Genomic DNA, 17,602 nt, shown 5'->3' on the forward strand with positions numbered 1-17,602 from the left:
CCATCTTGGTATATGTCCTAATCATGTCCTCATCCTGGTATTAACCCCCATATATGTCTGCATCCTGGTAACTTTAATCCCCCAGGGCACCATGCACAGCCCTGCCAATACATAATAGTTTGTATGGTTATTTTGCATATTTGTTCAGTGAGAATATCAATTTTATTGTAGATGATAAATTTACCCTGAGAGTAGAAACAAAGACGCCTTCACAACTTAAAATATAACTTAAATTTGTTGATAGTGTTACATTTGTTATTAAATAAATTCTATATTTTGGCAAATTACATTGATTGCTCTAAATAAAATTAGTTTAAAAAAGTTATAGAATTTCCAAAAATGTTTTTTGAAAGGCAAAAAATGCTGTTAAAAATAAAATAAATAAAATCAATATTAGTTTGACTGTACATAGACCAACACCGTCAGCACAGATTGGACCTTTAACGGGGTTTGCAGTAACACACAGGAATAATAAAGGAAAGGTATAATGTAGAAATCTAAGTAAAAATGTACAAAGACTTTTTGGGATCAAACAAATATTTACTAAAACCTACTTTTTAGGAGACCTGACAGATCCTCTTTAATGAAGAACATAACTAACATTGTAGGTTTTACTTCTATGATTCATTGATGAATTTACTTACTTTCTAGGTTCTCAAATCTCCTCTTTAATTAAAAGACAATCAGCAAAGTCACTTTACATTGCAAAAACTAAGAAATGTTTCTAATTACATCAATTTTCTATTTCTTCTTTATTTTTTGTGTTTAGAGCCCCAGGTCAGAAGAATACAGTCTGGAACCAGAAGAGTACAAGGTATATAATTATAAGATACATTAATTTCTTGGTTTATTAATAGAGAAAAGCAGACACGAACAGTAAAGTTCAGTGTTCGTATGGAATACAGACTTTTTAAAAGAAATCACCATTCACGGTCGGAGTTTGGGTGCTTTACGTACGCTGACTACTCCGGTGTTTAGGTGCTTTACATATGCTGACCACCAGATTGGTGGTCGGCCCATTAGAAGCCGCTTGCAGTGTAGAATGACTCTCACTAGGGGTAAAGTCAGTGTTATCAGATATAGTGTTTCAAAAAAAAATAGGAAAAACTCGCCCTCCCTTCCTTTCCCGGTAGTGATCTGATTATGGCTGGCCATATGTGGGAGGAGACCCAAACTGCCTAATCAATGACTTCCAATGGAGTTCAGGTCAAATCCGGGTCCAGAACGGAACTCTATCTATAGTCTGGCTAACCCCAAACTTCTATATGTTTACTCAATTCTATATATTAACTATTAAGAACTTGTTTTTTTTTATTGCAAAAAAGAAAAAGGATCAGAAAGTGTGATCAGGTTGTGATTAAATGGCTTGTCCACTACCAGACAGCACTTTCTCACTGGCTAAATTTGCCCATGAAACATAAAAACAGCCTACATTGACTTTTGGTGCCACCACTGTTCCTAAAATGTGTCCTGGGTTTGCATGATGATATTATGTAACGTGAGATTTACAGCCAGTCAACGTCCACAAATGGGCAGCTTCACTCTTGCTTCCTTTGGATGTAGCTGACATTCGGAGGAAGTCAGAGTACAGGAGTAGCTCTAACTTCTTCCAGATGTTAATTTCTGCAAAATGAAGAGTGAAGCATCCACTGATTAAGTGTAGAGCTGACATGACACACGAGTCCCTGGACACCCGGCGCCTACATTGCTGGAATGGCTTGCTCACCGGTGGTGAGTGTGGGCTGTTATAATTTTACATTTGGGAGTATAGCAATTGAGAAGGGAGTTGTCAAAGTAGCGGATAACCACTGTAGAATGAATTACTATCCTTCAGAAATGCTCCTGTTCTCCTAGTTTTATACATTATTTTAATTGGGTTTTTTTCAAGTGCTAAGCTTTTTAACACAATGCTGAATAAGTCAGAGATGCTATACAGAGCTGTGTTCAATTACATACAGTGCCTACAAGTAGTCTTCAACCCCCTGCAGATTTAGCAGGTTTGATAAGATGCAAATAAGTTAGAGCCTGCAAACTTCAAACAAGAGCAGGATTTATTAACAGATGCATAAATCTTATAAACCAATAAGTTATGTTGCTCAGTTAAATTTTAATAAATTTTCAACATAAAAGTGTGGGTCAATTATTATTCAACCCCTAGATTTAATATTTTGTGGAATAACCCTTGTTTGCAATTAGAGCTAATAATCGTCTTTTATAAGACCTGATCAGGCCGGCACAAGTCTCTGGAGTTATCTTGGCCCACTCCTCCATGCAGATCTTCTCCAAGTTATCTAGGTTCTTTGGGTGTCTCATGTGGACTTTAATCTTGAGCTCCTTCCACAAGTTTTCAATTGGGTTAAGGTCAGGAGACTGACTAGGCCACTGCAACACCTTGATTTTTTCCCTCTTGAACCAGGCCTTGGTTTTCTTGGCTGTGTGCTTTGGGTCGTTGTCTTGTTGGAAGATGAAATGACGACCCATCTTAAGATCCTTGATGGAGGAGCAGAGGTTCTTTTCCAAAATCTCCAGGTAGGCCGTGCTATCCATCTTCCCATAGATGCGGACCAGATGGCCAGGCCCCTTGGCTGAGAAACAGCCCCACAGCTTGATGCTGCCACCACCATGCTTGACTGTAGGGATGGTATTCTTGGGGTCATATGCAGTGCCATCCAGTCTCCAAACGTCATGTGTGTGGTTGGTACCAAAGATCTCGATCTTGGTCTCATCAGACCAGAGAACCTTGAACCAGTCTGTCTCAGAGTCCTCCAAGTGATCATGAGCAAACTGTAGACGAGCCTTGACATGACGCTTTGAAAGTAAAGGTACCTTACGGGCTCGTCTGGAACGGAGACCATTGCGGTGGAGTACGTTACTTATGGTATTGACTGAAACCAATGTCCCCACTGCCATGAGATCTTCCCGGAGCTCCTTCCTTGTTGTCCTTGGGTTAGCCTTGACTCTTCGGACAAGCCTGGCCTCGGCACGGGTGGAAACTTTCATAGGCTGTCCAGGCCGTGGAAGGCTAACAGTAGTTCCATAAGCCTTCCACTTCCGGATGATGCTCCCAACAGTGGAGACAGGTAGGCCCAACTCCTTGGAAAGGGTTTTGTACCCCTTGCCAGCCTTGTGACCCTCCACGATCTTGTCTCTGATGGCCTTGGAATGCTCCTTTGTCTTTCCCATGTTGACCAAGTATGAGTGCTGTTCACAAGTTTGGGGAGGGTCTTAATTAGTCAGAAAAGGCTGGAAAAAGAGATAATTAATCCAAACATGTGAAGCTCATTGTTCTTTGTGCCTGAAATACTTCTTAATACTTTAGGAGAACCAAAGAGAATTCTGGTGGATTGAGGGGTTGAATAATAAATGACCCTCTGAATAAACTTTTCACAATTTAAAAAAAAAAAAAGAAATAACATTCTTTTTTTCTGCAGTGCATTTCACACTTCCAGGCTGATCTACAGTCCAAATGTCACAATGCCAAGTTAATTCCGAATGTGTAAACCTGCTAAATCTGCAGGGGGTTGAATACTACTTATAGGCACTGTAGTTATGTGGTTAAAATCAATACCATGCAAGGGTCAAAACTATTTCTACTCTACATACATACATATCTGGCTAGATAGTTTTTATACATAATATAATATCCAACTATTTGAATTATTGTAAATTTGCATCAGTCTATTATAAGGCATAGGCAGGTGAGTTATGAATAGCTCTAATGTGGAATAATAGAAGAGTAGGAATAGTTATTATGTGATGATGAGTGATGTGAGGTCACGTCAGAACAGGAGCCTTGGTGGAATTTACCTCCTCCGGGCAAGATATACTGGAACTTTAAAATGCTTTATTATAAAGTGATTATTATTAGTCACCAGCAGTGTGTTTCCAATCAACTACAATTTTATATTCCTGGATCATGTAATATTCTGTGTCCTTCGATACATAAAACTTGTGAATTTAATGAGTAGAGTTAATATTTATTTCACATGTGCTCAATAATTCTGCTGGTACATATAATCCTATATAAATAAAAGTCCTTTATTTGACCTTCTTCGTCAAGTTATTAAAAATGTAGCCAATGGCGAGATATAGTGAATTTTGGTAGGAGGCTGGGAGACAGCCAAACATACCTGCTGTTAGCAACATAGTTGTAGACAAAGACAGACCGCACATCCAAAAATCATAAGTTGATCTAATGCCGCTAGCCAAAAAACTTATGCACCTGAACATGAGGTTCTTGGTCAAACATTCTGATAAGACTGTATGAAGCCCATTTCCACGTCAAGGGGAACCTCCGAGTGGGTCTCTAACTTTAACTATCTGCTGTTAGAGCTGCCATAAAGTTTGTAAACTTGGCAATTTATATACTTAGACAACTCCCTGCCTGAAGGTATCCATGACTTTGTATGCTTGATAGAACTATAAGAAACAGGAAAATATTGAATAGACTTGCTATACATTTTCTGTAGACAACACTCCATGATTGTATGTAACATCATTTTTTCATGCTTTGGGGAAAATTTTTCTTGACTTGACATCTTGACTTGTTTATATCTACAGTAGAATGTATGTGCATGGGCCTAGAGCTTGGTGGCTGCGATAACATTTTGCTTTGTGCTTCAGTTTTGGGATTTAACCTTTTCATGATGCTTCGTGAACCACTTTAAAGGCATTATGCGGTCATACTGTCTAATAGAGATAACCTTTTCTGTAGATAGATTATCAATGGTACATTGGTGGAGGTCCAACAGTTGGCACTGCACATCCGAATAGCAAAAAAGCATTTATTGAGGACAAAAAAAAAATGATATGCAGCACCTGGCAGTGGCCGTGCACCTCTATATAATGTCTGCATTTGTCAGAGGTTACCCACACTGAACAGATATCTTGATAACCTATCCTAAGTAGGAATGAGTGACCATGCTCGGCACTGATCATTACTCGATCCAGCATCGGGGTGCTCGGGTACTCATGGACCTTGGCTGAGTATCATGGGTTCTTAGCTATTTCATTCGTGAAACAGAAACCAGAATGCACATATTTGCTTCCCTGCATAATGTGTGCAGGCAATCTTAGGAGAGCCATTCGCAGTCTCTTAATGACTCTTATGGGGGATAACACAATGTTCTCTGACTTAGTGTGACCCCAAAAAAAAACGCCCTTCCTTCTGCTGGAAATGTTTTGCTTCTGGCTGGCTGTATTTGGGTGAAGACCTGAAAAGTCCAGTCATCAATAGAGATGATCGAATACCTCAAATATTCGGCTTCGCAAATATTTTCTGAATGGGTCGCCGCTATGCGAATATTCAATGCGCAATGTAAGTCTATGGGAAGCCCGAATAGTTTCAAATAGTTGTTATTCGGGTTTCTCATAGACTTACATTGCGCATCGAATTTTTGCGAATAGTCGAATAGCGGTGACCTATTCTGAAAATATTTGCGAAACCGAATATTTGAGGTATTCGATCATCGCTAGTCATTAACTTTCGATAATGCTTGAAACTCGCATCAAGCTTGAATCGAGTAATGAGCAGTCGAGCATTTACTGCTTGCCAAACACTAATCTTAAGACATAGACCACCAATCAGCTTTTATATGCTGTAGAGGCAGCCAAATATAAATAAACAGAACAAAATTACAATGTAGTATTTAGTACTCAAATTAGAGCTGTTCTGCAGTTCACTGAAGCAGCCACTACACATTGAATGCCGCTTTGCCGCTCATTTCAATGCATTTACATAGGGATTCTGCTGGAGCATATAACTAGTGATGGGTGAATCATAACTAATTTTGTTCGACTTATTCTTAGCAAATCCCAAATTATTTTTCCGGTATTCATCATGAATAACAAACCTAATGCAAGTCAGTCCGGAACCCGGGCATTTTTCTTGTCGTGATGAATACTGGAATAGTACTCGGTATTCGGTAAGCATAATTCGAACACGAATAGTTACTATTCTCCCATCACTACTTATAACAGCTGATCATTTGGACACCCATCAATCTGACATTGACAAGCTGTACTAAAGATAAATCATCGTTTTAAAATGCAAATCGGACCCCTTTAATTTATCTCTAGAAGCAGATCAATCCATCAATTAGCGCATCTATTAGAATGAACATGATCGTTAACTTTGTGGACTTTATTATGGCTTTCACTAACTTTATAAAAGACTCTTCATTCAATCATTACATTTAGGCCATAACTATAGAAGATGCAAAGATAGGAGCCGCATTGAGACTTCACCAGAATTATAAATGGTACACAGTAGTTAGGGACTCTATTATACTTTATATTTTGTATTAGATCTAAGGAGTTTCAATCTATACCTCTGATTACATTAAATTCATGGGGAAGTTGAGATAATTATTTGATGAACTGTTGCTTTTTTTGTTTTAGGCTAATTTGCACTCACTTGAAATTGCTGCAGTAAGGTAGAGCTTTACTAATGCTGTGCTTATGCAATAACTAATTGTTTTGTTTGTGTTTTAACATCTTCATGTAATGTATGAAAAAGGTTTTACCTAATTAATTTAGAAGAACTGACTAACTTAATGGGGTATTCTCCAGTTGTCTCTTGAGCAGCTAAAAGCAGTACAGTTTACTTACTTCCTGATGGGCGGGCTCTGCTCCTTAAGTGACAGATAAGGTGAATAGTAAAACTATAATATTAGCAGACCTGTAAACATCTGCTGTAACACATTCAGTGGTTTGTTCCAAGCTGCGTCGGACTGGCTACCAGAGGAATCTACTGTAATGCCAGGCCTGGCTTCAGTTACCTGCTTTGCACTCCGGAGCACTCACCTGCAGCCTGGACTGATCTCAGAGTTTGCATTGCAGGACTTCACCGTGAGATCCGAGTGATTGATTCCCCGGCGATTGCGTTCAGTTCATGACAGCTGCGGACAGGCCGAGCTGATCTCCAGAGTTCAGATGAGAGCACCGGAGATCAGCCCGGCATGTCTGCAGCTGTCATGAACTGAACCGCAATTGCCGGTGAATCAATCACTCGGCGCTCGCGGAGCAGTCTAGGCTGCACTCTGGAGCTCAGGTGATAGCTCAGGAGTTCAGTAGAGGTAACTGAATCCAGGCCTGGCATTACTGGTGATTCCTCCGGTAGCCAGTCCGACGCTGGTTCCAAGTCTACATTTTTATCCCTAAATTTACACATTTGAACAAGCTCTGGAAAATGAGAACAGAGAGCCATAATTAGAGTTGTTCTGAAGGCTGTAGTCTGGTGATATTAAAAGTGAGGGAGAGGGAAGAAGGGTTGGAAGTGAGCAGATAACTGCTGTATAAAAATCAATGGGCAGGAGAGAGCTGACTGGTATGTTAGGAGTTAACTCTTCTCCTGGAATGTAACTCCATGGAAATGCTGAGCTCCATGGAATCATGTTCTATAAATCACAAATGCTTTCATTTATGGAGAATGACAGCAGATACAAAAAAGCAAATCAATTGCAAACTTGCTTTTTTTTCATGGTCTAATTAAATCAATTTAACCACTTGAGAACACCCTTTTAAAGACAGAACCAATTTTTTTTTTCAAATCAATACTTATGACATGATTTTATTCTGTATGTCTGTGTAATGCATTATTTATTTCTACCAGACAAAATGGCATTAGTGGAGATTGTTGTGCACCTCTGCAATCACATTTGACAATCATAGGACATTTCTTTATCCTAAATATGATGCAACATTTCTTTGAATATTAAGAGTTATGTTATGATTATATAAAAATTGGTACATTTTCAGTTTAATAAATCAAAACGTAAAATAGTCAAAAGTGAAAATATGGTAATGATCTTCTCTATAGCAGCATGTAAAAAGGACACATTTTTCCTTATCTCTCTTACCAGCCACATTCTTACTCTTTTGTTACTGTAAAAATCTTTTGGGTTATACACTACGTCTTAATGGGAGGGGAGATTTTTTTTTTCTTTTTTAATCTACACCTCAAGAACTGCTGCGGTTCTTCCATACTCAAAGCTGTGTCCTTACAACACCAACCACAACACCCTTAGTTTCTTGGTTAATTCAATGTATGTATATATATATATATATATATATATATATATATATATATATATATATATATATAAAAATCTCAAACATAACCATCTCACTAGCCCAGATATTAGGTTCTGTGCAGTGGGATAAGCCTTTAAATCGCCTTTTCATCCTAAACAACTCTACATGACACATTAAATTTGGCATTGAGCCCTTCTTTTTCATCCACTTGTTCTCTATATATTGACAATAATATAATATAATACAATGTGATATTTCCTCAACAACATATAATACTCCTTTGAAGAATACATAGACATACTTGGTGATCCTACATGTTATATGGACCTTTTCTATTATTTTTTTCAACTTTCATTCTCCTGTTAAATTCAAAATGTTAAATACTATAATTAACTTAAAGAAGACCAACCACCAGGATTTTCATATTTAAACTAAAGCCAGTGATAATGGATGCAATGAACATCTAATAGATGGGTCAGGTTTTGCTAGTTATTCCTGCCCAAGTTTGCTTGCCTGTACTTCCTTCCCCTGTCTCTCTAATTACAGGGGTAGGAAGGAGGGAGGAAGGACAAGGGTAGGAAGCAAAGGCAGGCAGAGAGGGGCGGGAATAACTAGCAAAACCAGACCCACCTATTAGATATTCCGTTTCACCTCATCAAATAACATAGCATTACACAGACTTTACTTCCCTATATTTCAGAAAGTATACATCCGATCTCACAACTAAAAGTATGTTTAGAATCAGCATGATAGTACCAGTATAGCACTGGCTTTAGTTTATATAGGAAAATCCTGGTGGTTGGTCCACTTTAGGAAGGAAAAAGTCTCACATAGACATTTCTGAAATAGACCTTATCTCCATTCAATAAACCTTGGGCAGAAGAAGGATAGCAATAATTATACAACTAGTCTTTCTATATTAACCGTGGTGATGGGTAACATTGTATCACTCATCCCATTGAGATTCAATGTTTGTTTTAACCTTAAATTAAACATCGACTTTCCATTTTAACAGGTCAACCAATAAGAAGAAAGCTTAGAAGAAGTCATCAATCATAAATTCATTCCCAGCAACTGGTAAATAAGGAACTACAAAAGGATCTACTTTGAGAAAGTGATGAAGAGTATTCTATATTGAAATAGGAGTCATCCGACTATCTCACATCTTGCACAAATTGACTCTAAGCTAGCAAATACATTCTTATTGTTCTAAGTTTTAATAAAAGGAGGGGGATTTGTACAAACTTTTTTGAAATGTAAAACAAAAAAACGCTGAATGTATCAAAGAAAAAAGGTTGTTGATAGTATGTTGGCAATTGTTATCTGCAATAGTATGTGATGTGCTGTATACTAACTTTAGAGATCAATTCTATACCACTTCGTGAATGGAGGACCACCAAACCTTAGAGGAACTATGAATTGTTGGTGTTTCAGACACTTTAAATAAATCGGTGCTTTGTTGTTTTTTTTATCGGAACCTTTTTATTTTTAATCAAAACCTGCACGGCTAGTCTTTGGTACTAACTCCTATGGGTTTATTTGTAAATTATGCCATTTTTATAACTGGTTTTGTATGCAACAAAAAATGATAGAGTCATTTGCTTCCATGTTTATTTTAACTCTGATGTTGCAATGCAACTACGTTGGCTAGGGAAGAATTGTTTACCTTACATTCTTGTGCCTTTTTCTTTAAAGGGAAACTGAATTAAATTAAATATGGTTTTAGAATGTGAAAGACAAATCCTATATATATATATTCAAAGAAGTCTCATATCGGTAAATCTAGTATGAGATGTTTGTCTGCTTTTGTAGCTATTATAGGCACTCCATTTCTCGCACTCATTTAGTGGTGAACAGAGGAGCAGTTTGGTTTGTCTATAATAACACAAGTACAAAAAAAAGTTAAAAAAATAAATTCTTTCACATCATAAAGCTTTGTTTTTGGAACATTAGTTTCTATTTAAAGGCTTTAAAAAGCTATTGGGTGTGCCTGTATACCTCTGTTTCTTCTACAAATACTCAATAAAGAATGTGGTTGAAAAATGTATTTGTTCATGCTTCTTAATTGTATATTTTAGGATTATGGTAAAATGAGACCTGTAATGTGCTATAAAAATAACACTACAGATATATCACTTTCATGTTGTGTCCACGGGGGAAATGGGCAGAAGTAATCTCATTTTATGCAATATAACACAAGATCACACCATTGGATACTGCTTAGCATCTCCTCTCTCTCTCTCTTTGTATAATTACTACTACAGTAGCCCGTAATATTATCACACACAAGTAGTTTTCTGGATTAAAGGGAATCTTTCAGCAGGTTTTTGCTACCTCATCTTAAAGTAACATAATGTAGGCAAAGAGACAGTGAATCCAATGATGTATCACTTAGATTACTGGTTGCAGCCATTCTGACTTTATCTCAGAATTGAGTGTAGCAGAGCTGCGAGCTGTCCCCACCCACACCAGGCTCTCAATAGATTGTACATTGACAGGGAGGTATCTATAAGAACAGGGGGTGTGCCTGCCTACCCTGCACGTGACACTATAGTCCAACAATAATAATCACTTGGTGATAATGCTTTTAGTTTAACCAAACAGCACACAGTCTGAAAAAAAGGCATAGTTGCTTTTTGTTTTTAAACCCCTAGAGCATGCTGTCCTCAGATTACATATCAAAAACCTGCTGACAGATTCCCCTCAAGAAACCTATACACACACTATATAAAAGACAGATGAACTGGCTAACCAACTAACTTGTATGGGGGAATCCCGACTTTCCCTAACTGATGATATTGAGGGAGCTAATAATCTGGTTTTGGAATCTCAATGCTCAATCTGTTTGCTTGGTAGAGAGATAAGGAGTCTAGCAGTGACTCTCAAAGAGAAGAGATTAATCTACATTCAAATATTCTTGTATTCCTGTTTATGAGGTTGTTGAGATAGATAGCTATTAGCCAAATGGTCATTCAGTTCACAGCAATTTATCGTCTATGGCCAACTTTAGATCACTAGATGCCTACTATGAAGCAAATCTCTGCAGCTTCTGTTCACAGGTCAAGTCAATAGCTCATTCAAGGTGGCTGCTACTGAAGAAAGATTAGGGAAAAAGGGTGCTTCAGGATATATATATATATCAATTAGTAAAAAATAATCACTGCATTGCCATATTTACTAAAAAAAAAAAGGTGAAAATAATAATCTTTATTTTTATATAGCGCTAACATATTCCTCAGCGCTTTACATACAACACTGTCCCCATTGGGGCTCACAGTCTACATTCTGTATCTGTATGTCTTTGAAATGTGGGAGGAAACCGGAGAACCTGGAGGAAACTCACACAAACTCAGAGAGAACATACAAATTCCTTGTAGATGTCGTCCTTGGTGGGATTGTAACCCAGGACCCCAGCACTTCAAGAATACTTTTAGAAATCTTAGAGCATCTCATCACCTCATCATTTAAAAAATGTTCAAAAAGGCAATGGTGCTGCAGAAATGTTAGATATTTCCTTGGGATTCATTGACTAGTTTCTTGCAAACAGAGGATTAAACTGGTAGTTTTCAAATATAATAATAGGGACAAAATACAATTTTGTGTAAAGTTAAAAAAAAATTGTAATGAAATAATTCATAATTTGTAACAACTCAAAGTAGAGTATACACATACATGTCATAAATATGTTGTATTTAATTTATGTTACCTATAAAGCTCCAGCATATTCCATACAGAGACTATTATCACTCAATTAGTCCCAGTTCACAAAGGGGCTCACAATGTAATTTCCACTAAAACACACACTAGAGACAATTTAAAAGGAAGCAATAACCTGATGTTCTGTATAGTGTTCCACAATAACTGAATACCTATAACAAGGATTATTTGTAGTGACGAGTAATCGTGCTCGGCACTGCTCGATATTTAATTGAGTACTGTGGGTGCTCAAACTAAATGCTCAAGTCCTTAATCTGTTACCTGCTTTGATACAGCTCCAGGCCACCATAGTTGCCATCATCCGGAGGCAGCAGACATCACCCAGCTACATCCGTTCTGTCTTCCCAGCCACCACAGTCATCCATATGCAGTTGGCATGGCCCGGCAACTTCCATTTCGTGTGCACCATTCAATTGGTCCCCTTTGGCCAAAGTAACTGTGTGGTTAGTTCTGCTTGAATCCCTATTCCGTAAAATAAATATCTCTCTTTATTTTATGAAACGGTGACTCAAGCAGAACTAACCCACAGTTACTTGGAATATTTGAATGGCACACATGTAGCAAAAGTTTCCAGCAGATGCCAGCTGCATGATGACTATAGTGGTCTGGAAGATGGAATGGAGGTTGCCAGGAGATGTCTGCTGCACGATGACTGTGGTGGTCTGGAAGATGGAAGGGAGGTTGCCAGGAGATGTCTTCTGCATGATGACTGTGGTGGACTGGAAGATGGAATGGAGGTTTCCAGGAGATGTCTGCTGTACGATGACTGTGGTGGTCTGGAAAATGGAATGGAAGTTGCCAGGAGATGTCTGCTGCACGATGACTGTGGTGGTCTGGAAGATGGAAGGGAGGTTGCCAGGAGATGTCTGCTGCATGATGACTGTGGTGGACTGGAAGATGGAATGGAGGTTTCCAGGAGATGTCTGCTGCACGATGACTGTGGTGGACTGGAAGATGGAATGGAGGTTGCCAGGAGATGTCTGCTGCACGATGACTGTGGTGGTCTGGAAAATGGTATGGAGGTTGCCAGGAGATGTCTGCTGCACGATGACTGTGGTGGTCTGGAAGATGGAAGGGAGGTTGCCAGAAGATGTCTGCTGCACGATGACTGTGGTGGACTGGAAGATGGAATGGAGGTTTCCAGGAGATGTGTGCTGCAAGATGACTGTGGTGGTCTGGAAGATGGAATAGAGGTTGTCTGGAGATGTCTGCTGCCTCTGGATGATGAGGACTATGGATGGTGGTTGGGGGCTGTGTCAGGGCAGGTAACAGAATGGTCACTCAAGAAAAATATGCTTGAGTCACCCATTAACTTCTTTTGTGCTCAGTACTCAAGGCAAGCATTTCCGAGTGTACAACATCAGTGAAAACTTTGTCTCGCTCAGCCAAAAAAATCTGTCAGACAGCTCCATTGACCAAAAATTGAGAAGGTTATGAATCTTGAAAAATAGCGACACAAACCCCCAAAAATTGTTTTGCAAACTCTTGATTTTTTTTCACTACTAAGATCAGGAAAAAACTGGATATGTTTAGTATCTCCGTAATCATACTGATGAGAAGAATAATATTGCTAGATCATTTTTTTACCACAAAATGTACACCCTAAAAAGAATTCCCAAAAAAGCATGTCAGAATTGTGTTTTTGTTCACAATTTCTCCACATTTGGAATTTTTTGCCTGTTTTCCATTAAAGTATGTGGTAAAATGAATTGTGTCAACCAAATGTACAACATGTCCTGCAAAAAAACAAGCCCTCATATGTATGTGCTGACAGAAAAATAAAAAACGGTATGGCTCTGTGAAGAAGAGGAGGAAAAAACAAAAAAGCTAAAGCGGAAATTGCCTGTGAAATGTTTAATGAAAACATCAAAATGTATGGACTCCTGGACGGTACATATGTGTCTATATGAAGATACGCTTCATATACAACAGCATATCACAAAAGTGAATATACTCCTCACATTTTTGTAATTATTTTATTATATCTTTTCATGGGGCAACAATGAAGATCTGACACTTTGATACAATATGTAAAGTAGTCAGTGTACAGCTTGTATACAGTGTAAATTTAGTGCCCTCTAAATAACACAACACAGCACAACACAGAGCCATTAATGGCATAATCTCTGGCAACAAAAGTGAGTACACCCCTAAGTAAAAATGGCCAAATTGTGCCCAAAATGTCAATATTTTGTGTGGCTACCACTATTTTCAAGCAGAGCTGCTAGCTTGCCTACCCTCCTCCATGATGACATCATGGAGCTGGTGAATGTTAGGATCATTGCACTCTTCTGTTACGAGGGGGACCCAGGGAAGCGTGCCAAGATGGGAAATGGACTGCTTCCGCCGGTCAAGGTCCACTGTGCGGTGTAAGGGACCGCCGCTATGGTGGGTGAAGAGTGAGCGGGTTGCTGCTAGCGATCGTCTGGAATGTCACAGACGATCTATGTACACCGATCTGCCCTAACCCGTGAGGGTTGTATGGCACAGATCTCACGGCTCGGTGTACCTGTTGCACGGGGAAGCACAGAGGTGCCCACGCACGTGTGCCAGTGGAAGTCACGAGAATATGGCACGAGGGTAGCACAGAGGTGCCCACGCACGTGTGCTTTCAATAACCAGGTGAGTCCAAAGGAGACTTGAGGAGCTCACGTGGGACAGGAACACGGCCTGTTGACGGGGGTACTGCCGGAGCAGCAAGGCAGGAACACGGCCTGCAAACGAGGTACTGCCGGAGCAGCAAGGGCCAAGCCCACAAGAGACAGTAATGCCTGAGCAGTGGCGTGGCAGCACGCTGCCAGACATCCAAACATAGAAGGACGGTCGCGCGCCGCCATGATGGCAGGGGGAGCTTTTAAGGAGGTGCAGCTCCACCCGAGGGCGGGCGCGAGGCGGAGATGACGGACTTGACCCAATCAGGGTCCACGACGTCCCAGCCTGGCCAGTCAGGATTCACCACGTCACCAGCCTTGTCATCAAGCCGTGTGACGTCAGTGAGCGAATCAGGACCCACCACGCATTGCACATGCTCACCCTCCTGCCTCTGGGAAATAGAGGCGGGATCCTCGGTCTCACAATGTGCAGAGATAACGGGAATCTCACTGCTTCCCTGAGCAGTAAACCTCTGCACATTGCGCAGTCTCGCAGACCTTCGGGGCCGCTGAGCAGGAGAGTCTGCGGCAGGCCAGGAATGGGAGACCGCTTCACTCCTTGTAACAGGAGAACCACTAGGTGTCACCCTTCTGCTGCCTCTCTGAGAAGGTATCTCCTGCACACTGCGTAGTCTGGCAGACCTTCGGCGCTGCTGAGCAGGAATGCTCGTGGCAGGCAAGGAATGGGAGACTGCCTCAGTCCTTGCCTCAGGAGAGCCACAAGATGTAACACGCTTCTACCTTCCAATTGAAGGCCCCACAGATGTTCAATAGGCTTTAGATTTGGAGACACACTTGTCCAGTCCAACACCTATACCCTTAGTTTCTTTACTATGATAGTGGTGGTTTGGAGGTGTGTTTGGGTTCATTACTAGAGTTGAGCGCGGTTCGAGGTTCTCCAGTTCGCGGTTCGAGTGATTTTGGGGGCTGTTCTAGATAGAACTAGAACTCGAGCTTTTTGCTAACGCTCGATAGTTTTAGATACGTTCGAGAACGGTTCTAGCAGCAAAAAGCAGGGCTTTTTACAGCTACAGTGTGCAGGAGCCATCGCTGGCAGCCTGCCAGAAGCTGGTAACCAAGATAAACATCGGGTATCCAAGCAAAGCGCTTTGGTTAGTAACCCGATGTTTATCCTAGTTACGTGCAGGAAGCCCACACTTCCCCGCTCAGCTCGCTCCGCCCCCTCCTGCACGCGGCATGTACACATACATACACACACACACACACACACACGTCCCCAGCCATGCAGTCTACGACACTGACGTCCTCCTGGCACTCTGCACACATGGTCCCGCTCGGCTTACCTGCGGTGATGAAGTCCCGACCTCAGCGCTGTCACTGTACTCCATGGCCACCGCTTGTCACATCACCTTCTCTCGCTTCCGACCCGAGACTGACTAGCGGTGACGTCACGGGCCTCTCGCGATACTTGGCTGTGAAGGCAGCGGTCATTGAACTCAGTGACAGGTGCTGTCAGCAGTGCAGGAGAATAGCGCAGGTAATGTACTTCACTGACAGCAGCACTTGTCATGCCCTGCAGTGACCTGGGCTGACCCATTGATGTTAGCTCAGGTCACTGCACTGCTCTCCCAGCCAATGGGGAACATCCTGCTCTTCAATGACTGGGAAAGTGTGGATCATCATGGCAACCCCTTGGATTACACTAGACCTGGATTTGTTTGTCTTTCTATTAAATTGGTTAAAGAGGGAATGTATTGGGGAGTATTTTTTCAAATAAAAATGTGTTTGTCGTCTATTTTTTTTTATTACTGACTGGGTTGGTGATGTCGGGTATCTGATAGACGCCTGACCTCACCAACCCCAGGGCTTGATGCCAGGTGACATTACACATCTGGTATTAACCCCATATATTACCCCGTTTGCCACCGCACCAGGGCGCGGGATGAGCTGGGGCGAAGCACCAGGATTGGCGCATCTAATGGATGCGCCACTTCTGGGGCGGCTGCGGCCTGCTATTTTTAGGCTGGGGAGAGTCCAATAACCATGGACCTCCCTAGTCTTAGAATATCAGACCCCAGCTGTCTGCTTCACCTTGGCTGGTGATCCAATTTTGGGGGGACCCCTACGTGTTTTTTTTTTTTAAATTATTTATTTAATTTAAAATAACAGCGTGGGGTGCCCTCAGTTTTGGATTACCAGCCAAGGTGAGGTTGCCAGCTGTGGTCTGCAGGCTGCCAGCTTTACCCTAGCTGGCTACAAAAATAGGGGGTACCCTACGTCATTTTTTTTTTCTTTTTTTGGCTAAATACAAAGCTAAGCACCCCTTAGTGCCACATGAAAGGCACCAAAGGGTGCAAAATTACAAAATGCAGGAGAGTGGGACATTATGTGTCTTTCTGCCATTATAATGACAGAAAAGACTGATATGAAGTGTATAAGCACAAGAAAATCACCAGAGCGCTCTACGCTGTGAAAAGCAGTAGAAAATGGCACTGGAGTGAACATGTGACCGCCTCATGTAGGATGAAGCTATGGATCCTGGGTAAATTTATGCATTTACCCTCCTTCAGTTTTTTTGCAGTACACAAAAAAAACGGAAGGCACACGGATGACAAACAGATGACATACGGACCGTATACGGAACGGAAACGGATGCCACACGAATGCACCCATGAAAAAAAACGGACTGTTTTTTGCAGACCGCAAAAATGGATCGGTCGTGTTAATGTAGCCTTATTCTGATCTGCCGTTTATAAACAGCAGGCAGAAATAAGTGAATAACGCCCCCCAGCGTCAGAAAATCTCCGGGGTTTCAGGGCTAGCTGAGACCCTGGAGATCATGATTCAGGACGGTTTTTCCGGTCCCCGCTCACGTGATCACAGGTATACACCGTACACCGATGATCACGTTACAGTAAATGACAGCGCCGGTAAAAAATTATTTATCTGCCATCTGGCATGAACAAACATGATAAATCTCCTCCCCGGTCCCCTGATGTCACCAAAGTGCCCCCCCTGATGCCCTCCCAGAAATCCAAGATGGCCGCGCGCACAGCAGCGCGCCGGCCACATTCACCCTACTCCTCTGATTTCTGTCGCATGTGCCATGACACATGCAACAGAAAACTCCTCCCCAGGCCCTGCCAGGTCACCGCCTATAACCCCACCGGTGTTCCCCGGTGTCCCACGGTACCTGTGCAGCGTTGATCCCCCCACGGCTCTCTCCTTCACAATAGACG

At 41.2% G+C, this 17,602-nt stretch overlaps 1 protein-coding gene across 3 annotated transcripts in view; it reads left to right on the forward strand.

Annotated features, from left to right (window-relative positions):
* The window catches only part of POSTN (periostin), a 111,758-nt gene extending 101,677 nt beyond the window's left edge, over positions 1 to 10,081 (forward strand). For all 3 annotated transcript variants that reach the window (XM_075337314.1, XM_075337316.1, XM_075337315.1), the window contains 2 exons: positions 770 to 814; positions 9,050 to 10,081. In XM_075337314.1, the coding sequence (XP_075193429.1) occupies positions 770 to 814; positions 9,050 to 9,093 (89 nt within the window). In that variant the 3' untranslated portion in view covers positions 9,094 to 10,081. The remainder of the gene's footprint in view (positions 1 to 769; positions 815 to 9,049) is intronic.
* Positions 10,082 to 17,602: the final 7,521 nt, after the last annotated feature.

Source organism: Anomaloglossus baeobatrachus, chromosome 2 (genome assembly GCF_048569485.1).
Source record: "Anomaloglossus baeobatrachus isolate aAnoBae1 chromosome 2, aAnoBae1.hap1, whole genome shotgun sequence".
NCBI classification, from domain to species: Eukaryota; Metazoa; Chordata; class Amphibia; order Anura; family Aromobatidae; genus Anomaloglossus; species Anomaloglossus baeobatrachus.